Source organism: Silurus aristotelis, assembly GCF_946808225.1.
Source record: "Silurus aristotelis genome assembly, chromosome: 27".
In the NCBI taxonomy this organism is placed as follows: Eukaryota; Metazoa; Chordata; class Actinopteri; order Siluriformes; family Siluridae; genus Silurus; species Silurus aristotelis.
The window spans coordinates 12926194-12946760 of NC_139600.1; the positions used below are offsets into that span (position 1 = coordinate 12926194).

At 40.9% G+C, this 20567-nt stretch overlaps 1 protein-coding gene and 1 long non-coding RNA gene across 2 annotated transcripts; one reads left to right on the forward strand and one right to left on the reverse strand.

The window, feature by feature from the left end:
- Positions 1 to 385: 385 nt before the first annotated feature.
- On the reverse strand, positions 386 to 4473 carry LOC310721406. Its single transcript, XR_014532027.1, has 2 exons — positions 3541 to 4473; positions 386 to 3425 (listed from the first exon to the last, which is right to left on the reverse strand). It is a non-coding gene; the product is annotated as an uncharacterized lncRNA (long non-coding RNA).
- Positions 855 to 18597, forward strand: LOC310721298 (serine/threonine-protein kinase ICK-like). Its single transcript, XM_083532880.1, has 14 exons — positions 855 to 1047; positions 2842 to 3083; positions 4480 to 4534; positions 7015 to 7136; positions 7249 to 7328; positions 8633 to 8765; positions 8945 to 9116; positions 9245 to 9412; positions 9679 to 9936; positions 11637 to 11842; positions 12031 to 12173; positions 13298 to 13411; positions 13526 to 13624; positions 18180 to 18597. Exons 2-14 carry the CDS (start codon positions 2983 to 2985, stop codon positions 18335 to 18337), a joined length of 1809 nt encoding a protein of 602 aa, XP_083389006.1. The 5' UTR covers positions 855 to 1047; positions 2842 to 2982; the 3' UTR covers positions 18338 to 18597.
- The last annotated feature ends 1970 nt before the right edge of the window (positions 18598 to 20567 follow it).

Consider the following 20567-nt stretch of genomic DNA (forward strand, 5'->3'; position numbering starts at 1 on the left):
TCAACTGTTAATTTCTGTAAAGCTGCTTTGAGACAATGTCTGTTGTGAAAAGCGCTATGGAAATAAACTTGACTTGACTAGAGGAGGATCAGACTGCCCCACATCCACACAGTCAAACATGGAGGTGGATTGGAGCTTATTGGTTCTTATCCATGATGTTGCCTCTAGAACATGATCTTATGCCGAATACACAGAGAAATGAAGTACTGATCATGAGAAATGATCTGGATGATGAGAAATGATCTGGATGGTGAGAAATGATCTGGATGATGAGAAATGATCTGGATGATGAGAAATGATCTGGATGCTGCATCATGGATAATAACCATAACCATTCGTGGCAGCAGGGACGTGGAGAAATGTAAAGTCGTGATTACGAGAAAAAATTATTTTTGTTGTTGTTGTTTGGAGATCAGGAGAAAATTAAGTCGTAATCATTACAAAACAACTTTTATTATGTCGAGATCACGAGAAAACAACGTTTGTTGTGTTGAGATGGAAAAAAAAACCGAGAAAGGAACAAAACGATAATTAGTGGCCTCTTATAAGCTCCGTTTGTTTTACTCCAAATTATAGAGGAAAAAAACACGCACTCTTTCAATGTACGTATCTAGGAAACTGTTGAAACCGGTCACGTCCCAATTTGCATCCTGCGCCCTTATCGGGGTAGCGTACCAAATTAAACGCTTTGTAGTGCACTTATCTAGTGCGGAAGAACACATTTTGGAATACACCCTTCTTTCTTTTCCTACCTGTAATCCGGACTATATATTTATCGCGGTGTATCATTGGCTAAAACTGTCCGGTTGCTGTGCTTGGATTGTCTGTTACAGGAAGTTATAACCAATCAGAATTTAGGAGGCGGGCGTTATCGAAATACGGGTAGGAAGTGAAAAGGGTTTGTTTGCGCCTACCGTTGTTTGTCGTACGAGTCGTTGGGGAGGTTGTAAAGGACGGATCGGCTTGCTGTTTATTTCTCTGGGACTTGCAGATGGGATCAGAGTAACGTTACGACCTAAAGACGCGACTGGCGACGATGCAGGACAGGTAAATACATAACCGGAAGTTAACGTGCTGCATTACAGGATGTGTAAGAATAAATCTCAGAAAAAGGTTCCAACTGGTCTCACTTCTAAATCAACCCCCTGAGATATTATTCAGCCTGGATCAATAAGTTTGATCCCACTTGATCGTGCAGCACGAGTTATGAACCCTCTCGTTATCTCCTTCCTATAAATCAGACCCTCAGTCTGAAACACGTGACCAATTCTACACCAGAAATGTAGCTCCTGATGCCCATGATCATGAGAGTAGATGCTGTTGTGTTCAGGAGAAGGTAGCGTCTGTGTGCTGCTGTGACGTCACACGGGGACACTTTGCTCCTAGTTTATTGTTATAAGGGTCACGTGGTCATCATTCAGTCCCGCTCGAAGGGGTTCTGGTTGATAAACAGGGGTTTGTTGATTGTACAGCAATGGAAGACTGGATAATAGTCTATTTTTTGTGACCCCGGATGCTGGGACGCTTATAATGGGTGGGATACGAGACAAAATCCGGGACAAGAAATCAGGGGCACAGCATATTTTGGGACGGGGGGGCGTTGCCACCCTGTGCCACCCCGTGCCCCTCATTTAGACACGCCCCTGGTTTCTTGTCACTTTGTATCGGAAGTTCTTTGTATCACTGGTATCACTCATCCCTACTCTACTTCACTGGAGCACTTTAGGAGTCTGATGGCGCTCCTTCTGATGAGAACAAGGTGACCACTGCATGGAAAATCAGGTGTATCAAGGTGTGTCCAGGTGTGATTAAAATGTTTACACACAAGTAATTATGTCTGATTTCCACAGAGGATGAGAAAATCACTGTTTCGTAATAACCTGAATTGTAATTGAATTAAATATTTTTTCCATGAATATGTATTAAATGATCTCCAATAGTCTATTTTCTTCAGTTCATAGCTTTTCTCTTGGCTGCACTGCTTTCAGTAGTGTATGTTTGTTAGAGTTTCTATCCAATTATCTTTAAAGCCATCACGTGTCTCCAGGATTAAAGGATTAAATCTGCGGGCAACTCTACCTTCAAATACAAGACAATGAAACTCGCTTTAATCAGATTTCGAGTCAGCAACACCAGGGGGCGACACCTGCGGCAAGGAAAAACTTTCTTTAGATGTTATGAGGAAGAAACATTGAGAGGAACCAGACTCAAAAGGGGAACCCATCCTCATTTGGGTGACATCAAGAGTGTGATTATAGTCTTTAAAACAATACAGAACACTGGAGAGTGAGAACTAACATGAGCACTGGAGTGTAAGATTATGAGTAATGATCTTTCTACAGTCTTTTACAGTCATATGTGGTTATAAAACTAGGAGCTACTGAGCAACTCATAAAATAGCTCAACATTTGAGATCATCACAGATCCAACACCAGCTTCTCCATGCCAGAGCCTTTAAACATTTAAGGAGGTCCAGTGTCCAAACTCCACATGAAGTGGGATTTAATTGGCGCGGTTACGTCTCTAGATGGTCCGGGATGTTTGTCATCTACTTCTTTAAAGGTCCATAATCTTCATGAGGTGGGACACAAGTGTCATTATCATTAAAGAAAAATGTTCTCCAACTGTAAAAGACCAAAAACGTACAGTCAGTTAAAATGTTTGCAAGGTACATGAGTGTGTAAACTGTTGTGCATGAGAGCAGTTCAGTTTTTGCATATTTGTTTTAAAGCTAAATAAAATCCTGGCTCTCACCCTCATAAGTGCCCCCAATCTGGCATCACCGTGTTCTTTTCCACTCCTCATATTGTCTATTAACCCTGTCGATCTGTTGCTTTGTAGGTACACAACCACACATCATCATCATGACTTCGAGGCCTGTCACTCAACTCTCTTGTAACCTCAGAACCTGGCTGCATTTGAGCGGCCGTCGAACAGGTGCCGGGCGTGACTACGCGTCATGCTGAGAACGAAAACAGCACTATGAACCGATACGCTGCCATCCGGCAGCTTGGCGATGGCACCTACGGCTCGGTCACACTGAGCCGGTGCCTGGAGTCCGGTGAGCTCGTCGCCATCAAGAAGTGAGTCCAGATGTTTTTCTGTGGTTTTAAAATATATGTTCTAGAGTTCAGAGCCATGTTCACAGCTTATCTGCTGACTAAATGAGACTAAATGTGACAGAGACACAGCCCTGGACAGAGACTAGCCAAGCACAGAGCCCTGGACAGAGACTAGCTCTGCACAGAGCCCTGGACAGAGACTAGCCGAGCACAGAACCCTAGACCGAGACTAGCCGAGCACAGAACCCTAGACCGAGACTAGCCGAGCACAGAGCCCTAGACTAAGTCTAGACAAGCACAGAGCCCTAGACAGAGACTAGCCGAGCACAGAGCCCTAGACAGAGACTAGCCGAGCACAGAGCCCTAGACCGAGACTAGCCAATCACAGAACCCTAGACAGAGTCTAGCCGAGCACAGAACCCTAGACTAAGTCTAGATAAGCACAGAGTCCTGGACAGAGACTAGCCGAGCACAGAACCCTAGACAAAGATTTACAGACTGAGACTAACCAAGCACAAAACCCTTGACTGACTCCTAGACTGAGACTAGCCAAGCACACAGCTCCAAACTGAGACAAATCGAGCACAGAGACAGGGCCTGAGGTGAGCCCAAACACTGAGCCCAAACACTGAGCCCAAACACTGAGCCCAAACACTGAGCCCAAACACTGAGCCCAAACACTGAGCCCAAACACTGAGCCCAAACACTGAGCCCAAACACTGAGCCCAAGCCCGTAACCGTGGCTAGTCAAGCACAGAGATCTGGGCTTGGATTAGCCGAGCACAGAGCTTCGGACCAAAACTAGCCTATCACAGTAAAGTGAAGCATTCAGGGTCTGTAAGCAGGCCACTGATGAATGCTTTTGTTTTGTTTTTTTACTAAACTGGAGTGCAAAAATATTCCAGTGCTCCCCAACTCTGACCAGTTAAGCTGATTGCTATTTCAGCTGTGGAGAAACCCGGAATTGAAGGCTTCCATTCTGGTGATTATGTAGACATCTGTCAGGCTTCTGTAAGCCACAGTTTTGTGTGTGCTCTATTTTAAACTCGTACAGGATGTTATTACGGGGAAAGGGCCTTGAACAGCAGCAGCGGAGCACTCCATTGGTTTAACTCAACTGAGTTTTTACACTTTTGTGGGCGTGTGGGTTGCGGCACTGGTCATCAAGATTGTAATCTGGTTGTCACAAATTTGATGAACGGTTGATTGTTTTCATCATCCAAAGTAGACTAAATTGCAGACTTTCAAACAGCTGTGGAGGTCATGATTCACCACAGGGAGATGTACAGTGCATGAAGTACATGACTGTGATTCTTTATGTTGCAGGTTGCGGACTCATGCGTTACTGAAATCAATGAATCGTTAATGTTTATAAATTATGATCCAGCACGTACCCATATTTTATTTCATTGCACAGAATGAAAAGGAAATTTTATTCCTGGGAGGAGTGCATGAATCTTCGAGAGGTCAAGGTAATTATAACAGATGCATACACACATCTGGTTTTAGCTGCCATGAAGGTGTGAACGTTCTTACATTACTTCTGAATGCGTTTTCTCACTTTTTGTTTCTGTCCATAAATGCTGACATAGCGCATTAATAACTCATTTCTGCAGCAGCAAAATAGAGGTAGTAGGTGACAAGTGTTTCCTGTGTGTTCTGAAATTGCAGTGCTTCTAACTCCATTCTGCCCCTGTATTAATCCTGACCTGCATCTATAGAGACAAGAGCATGTTTAGGACATTTATAAGATGATCGGTGTGTAACGGTATACAAAACTCAGGGTTCGGTACGTACCTCGTTTTTTTTTTTTTTTTTTTTTTTTTTTTTTTTTTTAAAGTTACGGTCCGGTTTAATTTCGTCACATTTAAAGGGGAAAAATGCAATACAAAAAACAGCCTGTCGTTTTTATTTAGCGCAGTTTATTATTATTAACATTTGTGATCATTATTTACATAAAAAATTTTTTTTTAAAATAAAACAGCTGCTTGGTTATTATAATAATAATATAAAATATAAAGTAATAACTTACAATAATTTTCTCAAAATAAAATACATAAAAAATTATACAGGATAAATCAGATTAATGCACTTTTTTATTATATTAATATCATATTAATATTATTATAAAACAAAGTAATAAATTCAATTAGAACAAATTAAATTGATTAAATTAAATAAATAGACAAAAAATATAACTAAATAGTTTACATTTGTTTGACCCCATTCTGGTAATATACAGGTGTGTGTGTGTGTGTGTGTGTGTGTGTGTGTGTTGCATTTAATATTTAATATTCTACGATATTTTTCACTGTTCTACTCATTTCAGCAAACTTTAACAAATGTCTTCATTCCTTCCTTCCTTCATTTACTTTCTCGATATGCAGAATTGTCAGAAACTGTACATAAAACAAAAGAATCCACAACACTACAATTGCGGCCGAAAACAGCAGCAATTTCACGCAGAATGAACTCTAGTTACTTTTTTATACCCCTGCCATTGTTGTGTATGTTTTCAAGTTTAATAATAATAAAAAGTCAAAAACAATGACACTGCGCTCAACATGCAAGTCAGAGACTAAATAAACTTGTGGTCCACCACTTAGTTACAATCTGAATTTCTTCTAGAATGTAATTGTATTATGTACAGTGGTGTGAAAAAGTGTTGGCCCCCTTCCTGATTTCTTAATTTTTGCATGTTTGTCACACTTTTAATGTTTCAGATCATCAAAGTAATTTAAATATTAGTAAAAGATAACACACGTGAACACAACATGCAGTTTTTAAATGAAGGTTTTTCACACACACTTTTTCACACAGGGTCATGCAGTTTTTGGATTTTGTTTTCCCTCAATAATAAAAACATTCATTTAAAAAGTGCATGTTCACTTGTGTTATCTTTTACTAATATTCAAATTAGTCTGATGATCTGAAACTTTAAAGTGTGACAAACATGCAAAAAAATAAGAAAACACTTTTTCACACCACTGTATATGTTCTGTACGTAAAAGTTGTCGTACCGTTACACACCTACTAGATGATTATGAATACTTTCCAGTGCATGGATATACAGAGCTTTTTAATAGGCATGTGCTGATGTACAATTCTCGTAATATGATCATTATAGATGCATACAATTATGAAGCTATTCAATTATTTGCATTCAATTAAGAAGTTATTAAAGCTAAACAATAAATATAACAATACATTTCAGTGTTTTCACACGGTGTTTAGTGTCTATTGCATATCGGCACATCTTTCTAGAGATAATGCTTGTAGGCCGCAGTTACACTAGTCTGCCACCAGGTGAATTTTCTTCTGTCGCTAATACAGAACCACTGGATTTACCGAAAATATGCTAAAATATACAATCTGTTTATATACACAGTTTCGCCACAAAAAAAGGAAGACATTATTGTTGATTTTACATTTAATCTGAACAGTGCCATGTCACGACCTGTCATTCTTTTATTGGTCACAAGTTTTCATGCAGTACGAATTCGCAGGATTTTCGAAGGCTTGCGTTTTCGATTTCCGGGGTTTGCGTGTGTATGAACGGATGTCAGTGGAGCATAAAGTGTAGCCTTACCCTGAGAATGCACTAAATGGCCAAATTATTTATTTGATATTTGATCATTTATTTAGGATCATTCATGCTGTAGTTCTGTCAAGCAAATCATGTAGCAGCAACAGTGGCTCAGGGGCCTTGCTGGTATTGTTCCTAATAAAGTGGCCAGGGAGTGTTTGCTGCTTATGTCAAATTCAGATCTCAATCCGACAGCAGGAATGGACACTTTTCTTCTGATAAAATCCGAAAATCTGCACTTTGTCTCATCAGTCACCTTTGTTTATTTCCATCGCTGTCAGCAATAGCGTTTTGAATGTATTTGAATTCATTAGGTTGTTAAATGTTCTATCGACATGTAAAAGCAGTGATTTCTTTCACTCCCAGTCCCTGAAGAAACTCAACCATGCAAACGTGATCAAGCTGAAGGAGGTGATCCGGGAAAACGATCAGCTCTACTTTGTGTTTGAGTGTATGAAGGAGAACCTTTATCAGCTCATGAAAGAAAGGTAACCCTTGAATAAACTGCACTCTACAGAACTACAGCCTGTAACTTTTCATAAGACATCGTCGGAAAAAGAAAGATTGAATGTATATGACACGCCTGCATTGTTTCTCCAGAACGCGCTTGTTTCCTGAGTCTGCAGTGAGGAATATCATGTTTCAGATTCTTCAGGGACTTGCCTTTATTCATAAACACGGTATCTTTCTCTTTTTATAACCAAACAGAAGATCTGATAACAATTTCAATTATTCTCTTCATTTCGTACCCTTTCTCTCACTCGTGCTTGCTTCCAGTAGTGTATGTTTATGTTAGAGCTTCTATTAAATCATATTTCAGCCGTCACATCACATGTCGCAAGGGTCAGGATCTGCTGTGAGACCTTAAGAATCACTTGAACCAATCAGAGTGCGAGTTGGTGACACCGGTGCCATCCAGCAGGCATCCGATAATTTCGGCTTTTTCACGTCCTTTGATTGGATGTTTCGAGAGCGCACTAGTCAGAGCTTACAAGCGGCATCTGTAGCAAACTGTTCGCGTATATTAGTGTGGACATAATACGTGTTTTTTTTCCCTTTAATCCGCAACAGCTGACAGCTGAATTGATTTGGGCTTAGATTTACTTCCAAGCACATTTACAAGATGTGCAACAACTTGTGAAGAAAAGCTGGAATCACGAGGAAAACGCTCACTGCACCGTTCAAAACAGTTTTTCAGCTTTTTCATTAACCATTTCTTCTTTTTTCTTTTGTTTTTTTTGTCCAAGAAATTATTTATTGCAAAATTGCACTTTTACAATTTATAATATTACCATCACACCCACCCCAAGAATCCCAAACCAGAACATAGGGACATATGAAAAAGGTTCAAATACACAATTAAAAATAAATAAAATAAATAAATAAATAAATAAATAAATAAATAAAGGGGAATACATGAACGAAACAAATAATAATAGAAAATCTATTTCTAATTATACCTCGAACCATTACCAATTTTGCGTGTTTTTTTTTTTTTGTTTTTTTTTTTTTTTTTGGAAAATTTGAGCAAAAACATACGATTTGCCTTCATTTCAGATCCAAAAAGAACAGGGAGTAGACTGTGTTTTTGTCATTGAATTTTATGAGGTAAATATTGGTGCTTCTGCTTGAGCTGATGTATGTGGGCAGTGCAGCTGCGGCTACAGTGAAAGGAGACTTGTTGAATTGTGTTCATCGGGTTTCTCGCTTTAGTAATGGCATCCATTCGAACCATATGTAATGCAGCGTAAATTTGATCGCATTAAGAGATGGATTGGACACCACTGAAGGCCTAGATGTAAAATGCATGGCCCACCATTAGATTCATTAATTGATTTTCCTGAATTGATTGCTTCTGTATAAAAGAAATCTGAAATAGTAGCATTGGTAACACTAAACACTAAAGATCTGACCAACATTCTTTTCTCCTAAGTATTTGCTATTCCTTCATGTGTAATATCATGTCTCCTTGCCTTGCCTATAGGCTTTTTTCACAGAGATCTGAAGCCAGAGAATCTGTTGTGCATGGGTCCCGAGCTTGTGAAAATTGCCGACTTCGGACTGGCTCGAGAGATCCGATCTCGTCCTCCTTACACTGACTACGTGTCAACGAGATGGTAACTTTTTTTCCCTTTATTATTTATTTTCTACTTGTGATCATTCCAGTCCTAAGAGATATGAGTTCTATACACCAGCACAGGCTGTACAGTGCATAATTGCTGAGTCTACATATTTTTTCCCACCCAGTTGCATTTTCTTAGACACAATATGCACATTTCTCTTTACTGATCATTAGGTACCGAGCTCCAGAAGTGCTACTCAAGTCCACGAGCTACAGCTCTCCTATAGACCAATGGGCTGTAGGATGTATCATGGCTGAACTCTACACACTCAGACCTCTGTTTCCCGGCTCCAGTGAGGTGGACACCATTTTTAAGATCTGCCAGGTTTTAGGAACTCCAAAAAAGGTAGTAAGTCGACGATGGTTGGTAATGTATTCCAGAAATAATAAAAAATCCAGACTTTTGCTTGAAATGAAAAGGATTTTCTTTAGTTGTGCATTTCTGTAAAATATATATGTATCTGGATCATATAGAACGACTGGCCTGAAGGATGCCAGCTGGCGGCCTCCATGAATTTCCGATGGCCACAGTGCGTGCCCACTAGCCTAGCCTCCCTCATCCCTAATGCCAGCTCTGAAGCCATTCAGCTAATGAGAGACCTGCTGCAGTGGGACCCGAAAAAACGTCCAGCAGCCTCACAGGTATCACAAAGTTAAATACTTGGCAAAAATACTTTCTATTTAAACCCTATCTGGCAACCTTTTAGCCTCTTGCCCAGGCCCTCTACATTTTGGAATTGTGCCGTTACGAGTTTACAGCAATCGTATAGAAGTATTTTCCCTTAATAACAGCAGATAAGCAGATCAATGATGCACCAAAATCATGGTGCACCAAAATGTTGCTAAACACTAAAATCACAGTTCCAAAATCATCTCCTAACCCCTGACTTACCACTTCCTGTTCCCAGGCCTTGCGTTATTCCTACTTTCACGTGGGACAGGTCTTAGGCCCTCAGCAGCAGATTCAAGACCACGGTCAAAAGAAACCTCCGCAACTCAGGCCGGACCCTCCGCCTCAGATCCCAGCTCTCACCCTACCTGATGCAGCCCGTCCACTACAGCACCTACCAGAGCCACCTAAAAGGCAAGGAAAAGACGAGCTCAAGAGTGACCGAGTGCCGCAGGGCCGCTTTCCTCTGTTACAGGACAAAGGCTTTCAGAGCAAGGTGAGCGATGCCTCAGGCCATGTTTTTCGCTTGAAAACACATTTAAGGTAAATTGAATGTAAACTGGCTGATTTTAGTCGGAACTCTTACTTGTTCATGCTGTTATTCAGTGATGCAGCAGTGCAGTGTTTATAATCATGCAGATAAAGGTTAAGAGTGTTAGTTGGTGTTTATATTAAACATCAGAATAAGGGAAAATAAGATCACGGCCACATCGACTGGTTTGAAAATTTCAGAAACTGCTGATTTCCTAAAGTTCACACAGTTCTTTAAATGGAAAGACCACGTTAATGATTGGGGTCAGAAGAGAATGGCTGAATCGGTACAAGCTAACAGGAAAGGCTACGCATTACTCATGTAACCACTCTTTACAACCGTGTTGCACAAAACACCAAACAAGGTTCAACTGGACAGTAGATGCACTAGCACAGTTTACAGTCCTGTCCACCAAGAACCGGGATATGGTGGTGTACTGGGCAACGTTTCAGCCAAACCGGTCTCAAGTGCATCACGTAGCGCCTTCACCTGTATGTGCATGATATTATTCACTTTCGCTTTTACCACACGATCGGCCAATTCGGCAATTGCATGAACGGGTAGGTGCGGGGGTGTTCCTAATAAAGCGGACAATAAGACATTTTGTCTTACAAATAGGTCAAATTATAATAGTAGTTAATGAAAAACGAATAAAAGATCACAACGTTTCAAGCTTTCAAACTGGTCTGATATGTTTTGGTTGCACTGAAACCGGCAAATCACAAAAACATATTTTTTTCACAACAGATCATATCAAATGTTAAACTCAAACACTTCAGAACCTCAGAAGATCTGTGTATTAAAAAAAAAAGAGTCTGTAAAAAATTGTGGAACAATTTCAGAATATTGTATTTCTCAATAATGAATATCTCAACATTTTAAAGTGCATTATATCATTAAAAGTTTCAAAGTAATGGAGAGTGTGTTAGAGAAGAAAAGAGTGCAGGCAGGGTGGAGTGGGTGGAGAAGAGTGATAGCAGGAGTGATTTGTGATAGAAGAGTATCTGTGAGAGTGAATGGGAAAGTTTATAGGACTGTGATGAGACCTGAGATGTTGTATGGTTTAGAGACAGTGGCATTGAGTAAAAGACAGGAGGTGGAGCTGGAGATAGCAGAGCTGAAGATGTTAAGGAGTGACGAAGATGGACAGGATTAGAAATGAGTTTATTAGAGGAACAGAGCGTGTAGGACGTTTTGGAGACAAGGTGAGGGAGGTGAGATTGAGATGGTTTGGACATGTGCAGAGGAGGGACATGGGGTATATCGGTAGGAGAATTTTGAGGATGGAGCCACCAGGAAGGAGGAAAAGAGGAAGACCAAAGAGGAGGTTTATGGATGTGGTGAGGGAAGACATGCAGGTAGTTGGTTTGAAAGAGGCAGATGTAGAGGACAGGGGGGGTATGGAGACGGATGATCCGCTGTGGTGACCCCTAATGGGAGAAGCCGAAAGAAGAAGAAGAAGATATATAACTAATGCTAATCTACATGGAATATTGACCTTTAATACTTTTCAATTTTTGCACCTGTGCAATATCCTGTGTTTGTGGATTATGTGTGATGAACAGCGACATTTTTTTATTTTTTTTAGACGAATAATGGATTTATCACTTTGTACCTTGTCGTGTATGCTTTTATATAATATTCCCATGTGTCTTATTCCACAGCTTACTCCAGAACCCGAGAATGCAAAATTGTCCAGCGGTTTATCGAAGCCTAAAGGAGGCCGGAGGAGATGGGGTTATGTGACCGGGGTCTTAAAGGGAGACGACTGGGATGATTGTGAGGACACGGACACTACATCCACCACCCTGAACAAACCCTTTTTCATCAGCAACGAAAAACGGCTACAGGGAGACAGCAGTGTGAACAGGTGATTTGCTGGGTGCAGAAAATAGTTGATCATGATATGAAAATTCTGAGTCTGAGTGGAATCATGAGTACGTTCATTTGACTTGCATTCAAGTAATTATATGCTCACTAAGATGGCCAAAATATACCATAAAACTGTTAATCATATTAATAATGAAAAAAAAAGTGATGTGATTTATTTTCACGTAGGCTGGGAAACGTTTTGGATTTCAGTCTGTCGAACAACAGGAGCGAAGGAGTCAAGAATATAAACAACGCGCTGCTCTTCCAAGAGCCATCCAGGACAGCATCCGCCAAACAGCATTACCTGAAGCAATCGAGATATTTACCAGGTAAACACATCATCTGTAATCAAACACCTGCATGTCTGGAACTACGAAATCTACAGATGGACTAAAGTTTGTGGACACCTGAACATATGTATAAATGAGACCCCAGAGAGCCAGAGTTAAGCGGGTGGTACGTCAGTAAAAATGGTCCGTGGGGAAACACAGTGCTATTTGTGGTTAAATGGACTAAACGAAGCATCGAGGCAAATCATTTGTATTTGAATTATAATTCGCTTTTTTGTATTCTAACTACTCAAGTTACTATAGGAAACGTAGCAGCCTTATGCACATTTTTGTTTAATCATACTTTATAAAAATAAAATAAAAAAGAAACACTATTTGTAATGACATTGCAAAGTATCGCATTGGAATGAGAATTTACACCATTTGCTTTGACATATGAACTTGAGTTTGGGATCATCCTGTTTCTCAGGATCTTCTTCAAGATTTTTCTTCACTTTAATGAAAATCCACAAGGCAAATTCCATTAATATGATTCGGGTGTATAGAAAGTCTATCAGGAGATTTTTGTAAACGCTACAATATGGGTTCCTACAGAACAGAAATTTCCTAAGAATACATAAGCCTCTTTAAGTTTAATTGAAGAAGTTAAAAACCACCAAGAGCTAAACAATTGGTGGGAAAGGACTTGGGGAGAAGGACCAGTAGGACCTCTCAGGGTTTTCTCTTAATACAGTCTCAGGGAGCTTTTCCAATGATCCTACAGGTCTCTCAGATAGTTTGGAAAACAATAATTTTGAAACACTACTGTAATCAGGTGGACTGAAAATAAAGCGATGTAATGTAAGGTTTGATTGCTTTGCTTGGACACTGGATATTTTTCTAAAATCATTTTGCGCACTTTGGAAAGCCTCGATCTGTCACGCTGGAAGGGCAAAAATGCAGCCTAATAATTTGTTCCACTACAGTTACCTAAAGACCGCATTGTAGATCAACTGCAATTTATACCTTCTGTCCAGGAGAGGGCGATGGCTCCATGTGGTATTAAAGAACACTCTTATTTAAAGAAGAATTGGGACTGAATAATTTGTAGCATCATGTCTTATGGTCACTATTTACACTATTTGCTCAGCTTGTATATACTGTTTTTTTTTTGTTTATAAAAGGGTTAAACACAAAGAAGAATGTAGCAGTTAATGCAGGAAAAGACTACAGTGGAAGCACGTGGGAGGGCAACAGTGCTCCTGTCGGAGGAACTTTTTCAATCAAAGGCAGTCACGGTAATCACATCGAATGTCTCTCGTGGCACTAAATGTCAGTTTAGCGATCAGTTAGTATGCCATGATGAAATCAAGAACCATGTGAAACCTTTCCATGTGACAAATGTGTTGCAGGGACACGTACAGGAGCGTATGTGCCAAGCTCAGTGTGTAAGAAAGAGACTGGTTCAGCTGGCCAAAGAGTGCATCACGCACCAGTCGATTCAACGTCAAGTGAGTTAAAAAAACAGACTTTATTATTTTTCTTTTTTTTGTATATAAATGTAAAACATGGGGCATTGAAATGTTATGGAGGAAAGAGAAACCCCTCATGGATAACACATCAGATGGAAAAGGGTTTGTGGGCATCTGAGCAAGATTGCTATTTTCTTTTTGAACATCATGAAATCAGAATGAAGTCTGTCATCAATTGAACATTTTTGTCCATGTAATTTGAGCGAGTTTTTGAGTCGAAGCTTTGGAGAGGATGCATTTTAAACGTGCAAAGCTCCAATCCAAGACAACTCCTCCATAATTGCAGCAGAAGGAAAGTTACTAAATATTGACTGGAAGTATTTATAACTGATCAGGGTGTGTTCATCACACAGCATCGCGCTACATAGCACAGCATCGCGCTACAAAACACAGCATAGAGCTACATAAAACACAGCATAGAGCTACATAACACACAGCATCGAGCTACATAACACACAGCATCGAGCTACATAACACACAGCATCGAGCTACATAACACACAGCATCGAGCTACATAACACACAGCATAGAGCTACATAACACACAGCATCGAGCTACATAACACACAGCATCAAACTACATAACACACAGCATCAAACTACATAACACACAGCATCGAGCTACATAACACACAGCATCGAGCTACATAACACACAGCATCGAGCTACATAACACACAGCATCGAGCTACATAACACACAGCATCGAGCTACATAACACACAGCATCGAGCTACATAACACACAGCATCGAGCTACATAACACAGCATCGAGCTACATAACACAGCATAGAGCTACACAACACACAGCATAGAGCTACACAACACACAGCATAGAGCTACACAACACACAGCATTGAGCTACATAACACACAGCATCGAGCTACATAACACACAGCATCGAGCTACATAACACACAGCATCGAGCTACATAACACAGCATAGAGCTACATAACACACAGCATAGAGCTACACAACACACAGCATTGAGCTACATAACACACAGCATCAAACTACATAACACACAGCATCAAACTACATAACACACAGCATCAAACTACATAACACACAGCATCGAGCTACATAACACACAGCATCGAGCTACACAACACACAGCATCGAGCTACATAACACACAGCATCAAGCTACATAACACACAGCATCGAGCTACATAACACACAGCATCGAGCTACATAACACACAGCATCAAACTACATAACACACAGCATCGAGCTACATAACACACAGCATCGAGCTACATAACACACAGCATCGGGCTACATAACACACAGCATCGGGCTGCATAACACACAGCATCGGGCTACATACACAGCATCGAGCTACATAACACACAGCATCGAGCTACATAACACACAGCATCGAGCTGCATAACACACAGCATCGAGCTGCATAACACACAGCATCGAGCTGCATAACACACAGCATCGGGCTACATAACACACAGCATCGAGCTACATAACACACAGCATCGGGCTACATAACACACAGCATCGGGCTACATAACACACAGCATCGAGCTGCATAACACACAGCATCGAGCTGCATAACACACAGCATCGAGCTGCATAACACACAGCATCGGGCTGCATAACACACAGCATCGGGCTGCATAACACACAGCATCGAGCTGCATAACACAGCATAGAGCTACACAACACACAGCATAGAGCTACACAACACACAGCATAGAGCTACACAACACACAGCATCGAGCTACATAACACACAGCATCGAGCTACATAACACACAGCATCGAGCTACATAACACACAGCATCGAGCTACATAACACAGCATAGAGCTACATAACACACAGCATAGAGCTACACAACACACAGCATGGAGCTACATAACACACAGCATCAAACTACATAACACACAGCATCAAACTACATAACACACAGCATAGAGCTACATAACACACAGCATAGAGCTACACAACACACAGCATCGAGCTACACAACACACAGCATCGAGCTACATAACACACAGCATCGAGCTACATAACACACAGCATCGAGCTACATAACACACAGCATCGAGCTACATAACACACAGCATCAAACTACATAACACACAGCATCGAGCTACATAACACACAGCATCGAGCTACATAACACACAGCATCGGGCTACATAACACACAGCATCGGGCTGCATAACACACAGCATCGGGCTACATACACAGCATCGAGCTACATAACACACAGCATCGAGCTACATAACACACAGCATCGAGCTGCATAACACACAGCATCGAGCTGCATAACACACAGCATCGAGCTGCATAACACACAGCATCGGGCTACATAACACACAGCATCGAGCTACATAACACACAGCATCGGGCTACATAACACACAGCATCGGGCTACATAACACACAGCATCGAGCTGCATAACACACAGCATCGGGCTACATAACACACAGCATCGAGCTGCATAACACACAGCATCGGGCTGCATAACACACAGCATCGGGCTGCATAACACACAGCATCGAGCTGCATAACACACAGCATCGAGCTACATAACACACAGCATCGAGCTACATAACACACAGCATCGAGCTACATAACACACAGCATCGAGCTACATAACACACAGCATCGAGCTACATAACACACAGCATCGAGCTACATAACACACAGCATCGAGCTGCATAACACACAGCATCGAGCTACATAACACACAGCATCGGGCTACATAACACACAGCATCGGGCTGCATAACACACAGCATCGAGCTACATAACACACAGCATCGAGCTACATAACACACAGCATCGAGCTACATAACACACAGCATCGGGCTGCATAACACACAGCATCGAGCTACATAACACACAGCATCGAGCTACATAACACACAGCATCGAGCTACATAACACACAGCATCGGGCTGCATAACACACAGCATCGAGCTGCATAACACACAGCATCGAGCTGCATAACACACAGCATCGAGCTGCATAACACACAGCATCGGGCTGCATAACACACAGCATCGGGCTACATAACACACAGCATCGGGCTACATAACACACAGCATCGGGCTACATAACACACAGCATCGAGCTGCATAACACACAGCATCGAGCTACATAAAACAACATAGAGCTACACAACACCACATACAGCTACACAAAACAACATAGAGCTACACAAAACAGCATCGAGTTACATAATACCACATAGAGCTACATAACACACCATGAGCTACATAACACAACATAGAGCTACATAACACAGCATCGAGCTACACAACACCACATAGAGCTACATAACACACCATGAGCTACATAACACAACATAGAGCTACATAACACAACATAGAGATACATAACACACTATTGCATAAGTACAGTACAATTTGCAAAAAAGAGATCTGTAAACAAGTGTGTACTTGTAAACACATACCCAAAATGTGCAAAACAGCAACAGAAGCATTTGAGTAGGTATACTCGAGGACGGTATAATATACATTATATTATAGCCTGTCAAAATGCTCTATTCTGATTGGCTAGAAGGTGTGAGATCAAACCGTTGAACAAAACTTTTTTTGGAAATTTGGAACTAGAAGGTGGCGAGTCCGGGACGTCAGCAAATGTTTGGAACCGCTGCAACCTCGTTTATGCATTTAGTTCTAATGGAGTGTGTAGCGGTGCGCAGAGCGTTCACTGTAAAACCCTTTATAAGAAAGGGGACCGTGTGAGCAGTGTGCAGAATAGAATTTCCGCTTCATTCCCAGCTGCTCGTGCTATTACATCATGAGTGCGTCATAATGGGTTGAGCCCATTTCCCTGAGCCACCCTGTGTAAGTGTAATGATTTACTGAATTACTAAACTCAGTAAAGTAAATGTCTAAGCTACTTATTTTAAAATATGTTTAATATTTATTGAACATTTTAAAATGATTAAACTACCTGTGATTTCAACGGTTTGCACCGGTTCCAAACAATTGGCAACATCCCATTTCGCATTCAAGTCATGCATTAAAGAAATGGATTATCCTTAAGATACACTATATTTCCGAAAGTATTGGGACACCTGACCTTCCCTACTATATGTGCTTCTTTTCCAAACTGTTACCACAAAACTGGAGGCACTCAAATGTACTCAATTGTCTTTGGATGCACTTTAATAACATTTTGCATTCACTTGAACTTGGAAACTCAAACCTGTTCCAGCATGGCAATGCCTCTGTGCACAAAGTGAGCTCCTTAAAGATCTGGTTTAGATTCTATGGAGAAGAAGATCTTGAGCGACTTTTAAACTCCTCCCTACTGAACACCCTCGTGGCTGATTAACACAAATATCCATAAGCACACTCCAAAATCTAGTGGAACATCTTCCCAGAAGAGTGGAGAGAATGAGCAGGTGACCCAATACTTTTGGCAATATAGAGTATTTTTAAACATTCATAGGAAGTATAATAACGGCATTCATACCCATTTATTTTATGTCTAATGTAGCAGTGGCTGTATTTCATTCGGTTTTATACTAACTTCTTATTTCCCAGATTATGCAACATGGAAATCCAGCAGGTCAAACACTCACGTGGGCACGTCATCCTATGTGCCGTCTCCCGCCAAGAGCACACCCGGCACGCGACCTCGCCCTGCTCTGCAGCCCGTTCACGGCCGCACAGACTGGTCCGCCAAATACAGCCATCGCTAGGCCGTTCTCAACATCAGCACTACTTTCTCTACCGTGGAATTTTTCAAATATCAACCTTCTTATATAGCAATAACCTTTTTCAATCCTTTGTGTAAATTGTTTATGTGAAGTTTTTATATTGATTTTGCAAAATATGCACAAGAATCTCAGTGCTGGTGTCAATCTGTTTGCTTTTTTTTTTCCCCTGCATAGTGTCCAAAAAGTGTATGCATTAATGTATGTTCAGTACATTTGTTGATATTAAAGGTCTTTATTTTATATTTTTGGTTTGCTGTTTGGATGTTTTTCAGTTCTTTTGGATGAGTTCTTTGTCACTTTGTGTGATTGGTTTTATTAATATTTATTAATATGAAATAAACAGGTAGAATTAATATTGTGATTGTGATAGAAGAGTGAAAGGGAAAGTTTATAGGACTGTGGTGAGACCTGAGATGTTGTTTGGTTTAGAGACAGTGGCATTGAGTAAAAGACAGGAGGTGAAGCTGGAGGTAGCAGAGCTGAAGATGTTGAGGAGTGATGAGGATGGACAGGATTAGAAATGAGTTTATTAAAGAGACAGCAAATGTAGGACGTTTTGGAGACAAGGTGAGGGAGGTGAGATTGAGATGGTTTGGACATGTGCAGAGGAGGGACATGGGGTATATCACTAGAAGAATGCTGAGGATGGAGCCACCAGAAAGGAGAAAAAGAGGAAGACCAAGGAAGAGGTTTATGGATGTGGTGAAGGAAGACATGAGTTGGTTTAAAAGAGGCAGATGTAGAGGACAGGGGGGGTATGGAGACGGATGATCTGCTGTGGTGACCCCTAATGGGAGAAGACGAAAGAAGAAGTAGAAACAGGCAGAATGAAATTCCAGCAGCATCAATCTGGAGGTACGTTTGCTGAGAAGTTTCCAAAGGTGTCTGCCAACATGCACTATTTGTACAAAAGTATTGTGACACCTGAATTTTCTAGCCATATGTGCTTCCTTACCAAACTGTTACCACAAAGTTGAAGGCACACAATTTTCAAACCTTTTCCAGCATGTCCCCTTAGACACGAAAGCAGCTCCATGAAGATATGGTCTGCATGGTTTGGAGTGGAAGATCTTCAGCTGTAGAGCGCTGACCTCCTCCCTGTTGAACACCTTTGGGATGATTTTGAACGCTGGCTGTACCCCCGGTCTCCTCACCCTCACTTACATCAGTGCCTGAGACTCTTCACTAACACCCTTGTGGCTGAATGAGAACAAATTTCTATGTCAAAAATCTAGTGGAACATCTTTCGAGAAGATTCCAGCTATAAGGGCAAATGGGGATTAAATGTGGAATGGGATGTTTCATAAAGCACATACTAAACTTATGGGCAGGTGTCTGCACACTTTTGTCCATATAGTGTATTAAAATGGGGTCTTCACTTAAAAAATGAAATGAGCGTATAATTGTCTTTTTTGCTGCTGGAATGTTCCAGGGTTCTGGGGGGTTAAACATAGTTGCCATATTCGCTGTAAAATGCTGCCTTTACACGCATACAACTATTATTGCAATTTTGAAGTTTGGCACCTTCACTGTCTCTCAAGCCTCTTTCAGTCAGCTCCACCCTTAGCCCGCAGACACATTCCTCAAAGCTTTACTGTACGGTCCATCCTCTCGCCCGTCATTCATCATGTTTCTATGAGTGCTTAAATGCTCTAAACCCACTGATTATGCGGCACAAAATAGGGGGGGGGGGGGAGGTTAAGGATGAGAAGGTCACCCTTATAGCTACTAAAACCTTACACAATTGCTATTGTTGCACCCTTTGGTGCTCTTCTGTCTTTCCAGGTTTTAACTTCAGCATATGGATGGTGGTGGGATAATATCCACATTCAAAACACTTGTGTATAAAAATTTTACTAAATTACGTAGAAGTTATATTTTAAACCCCATCATACACAATTATTAAGTTCAATTCACTTCAGTTCTATTTGTATAGCAATTTTAACAATGGAGCTTGTCCCAAAGCAGCTTTACAAAAATCAGTGGATTAGAAATATGAATTAGAAGTGATAAATGAGTCCCTATAAGTTCTTTCCTGAAGAGTGAGTAAGTGATGACAGTGGCAAGGAAAAACTACCTGAGATGGTATGAGGAAGAAATCTTGAGAGAAACCAGACTCAAAAGGGAACTTCATCCCATCTGGGTGACACCGAATCTCCATTGTAGTTTTATCATTGTTAAGACTGTTAACTGATCGACACTTTAAGGCAAA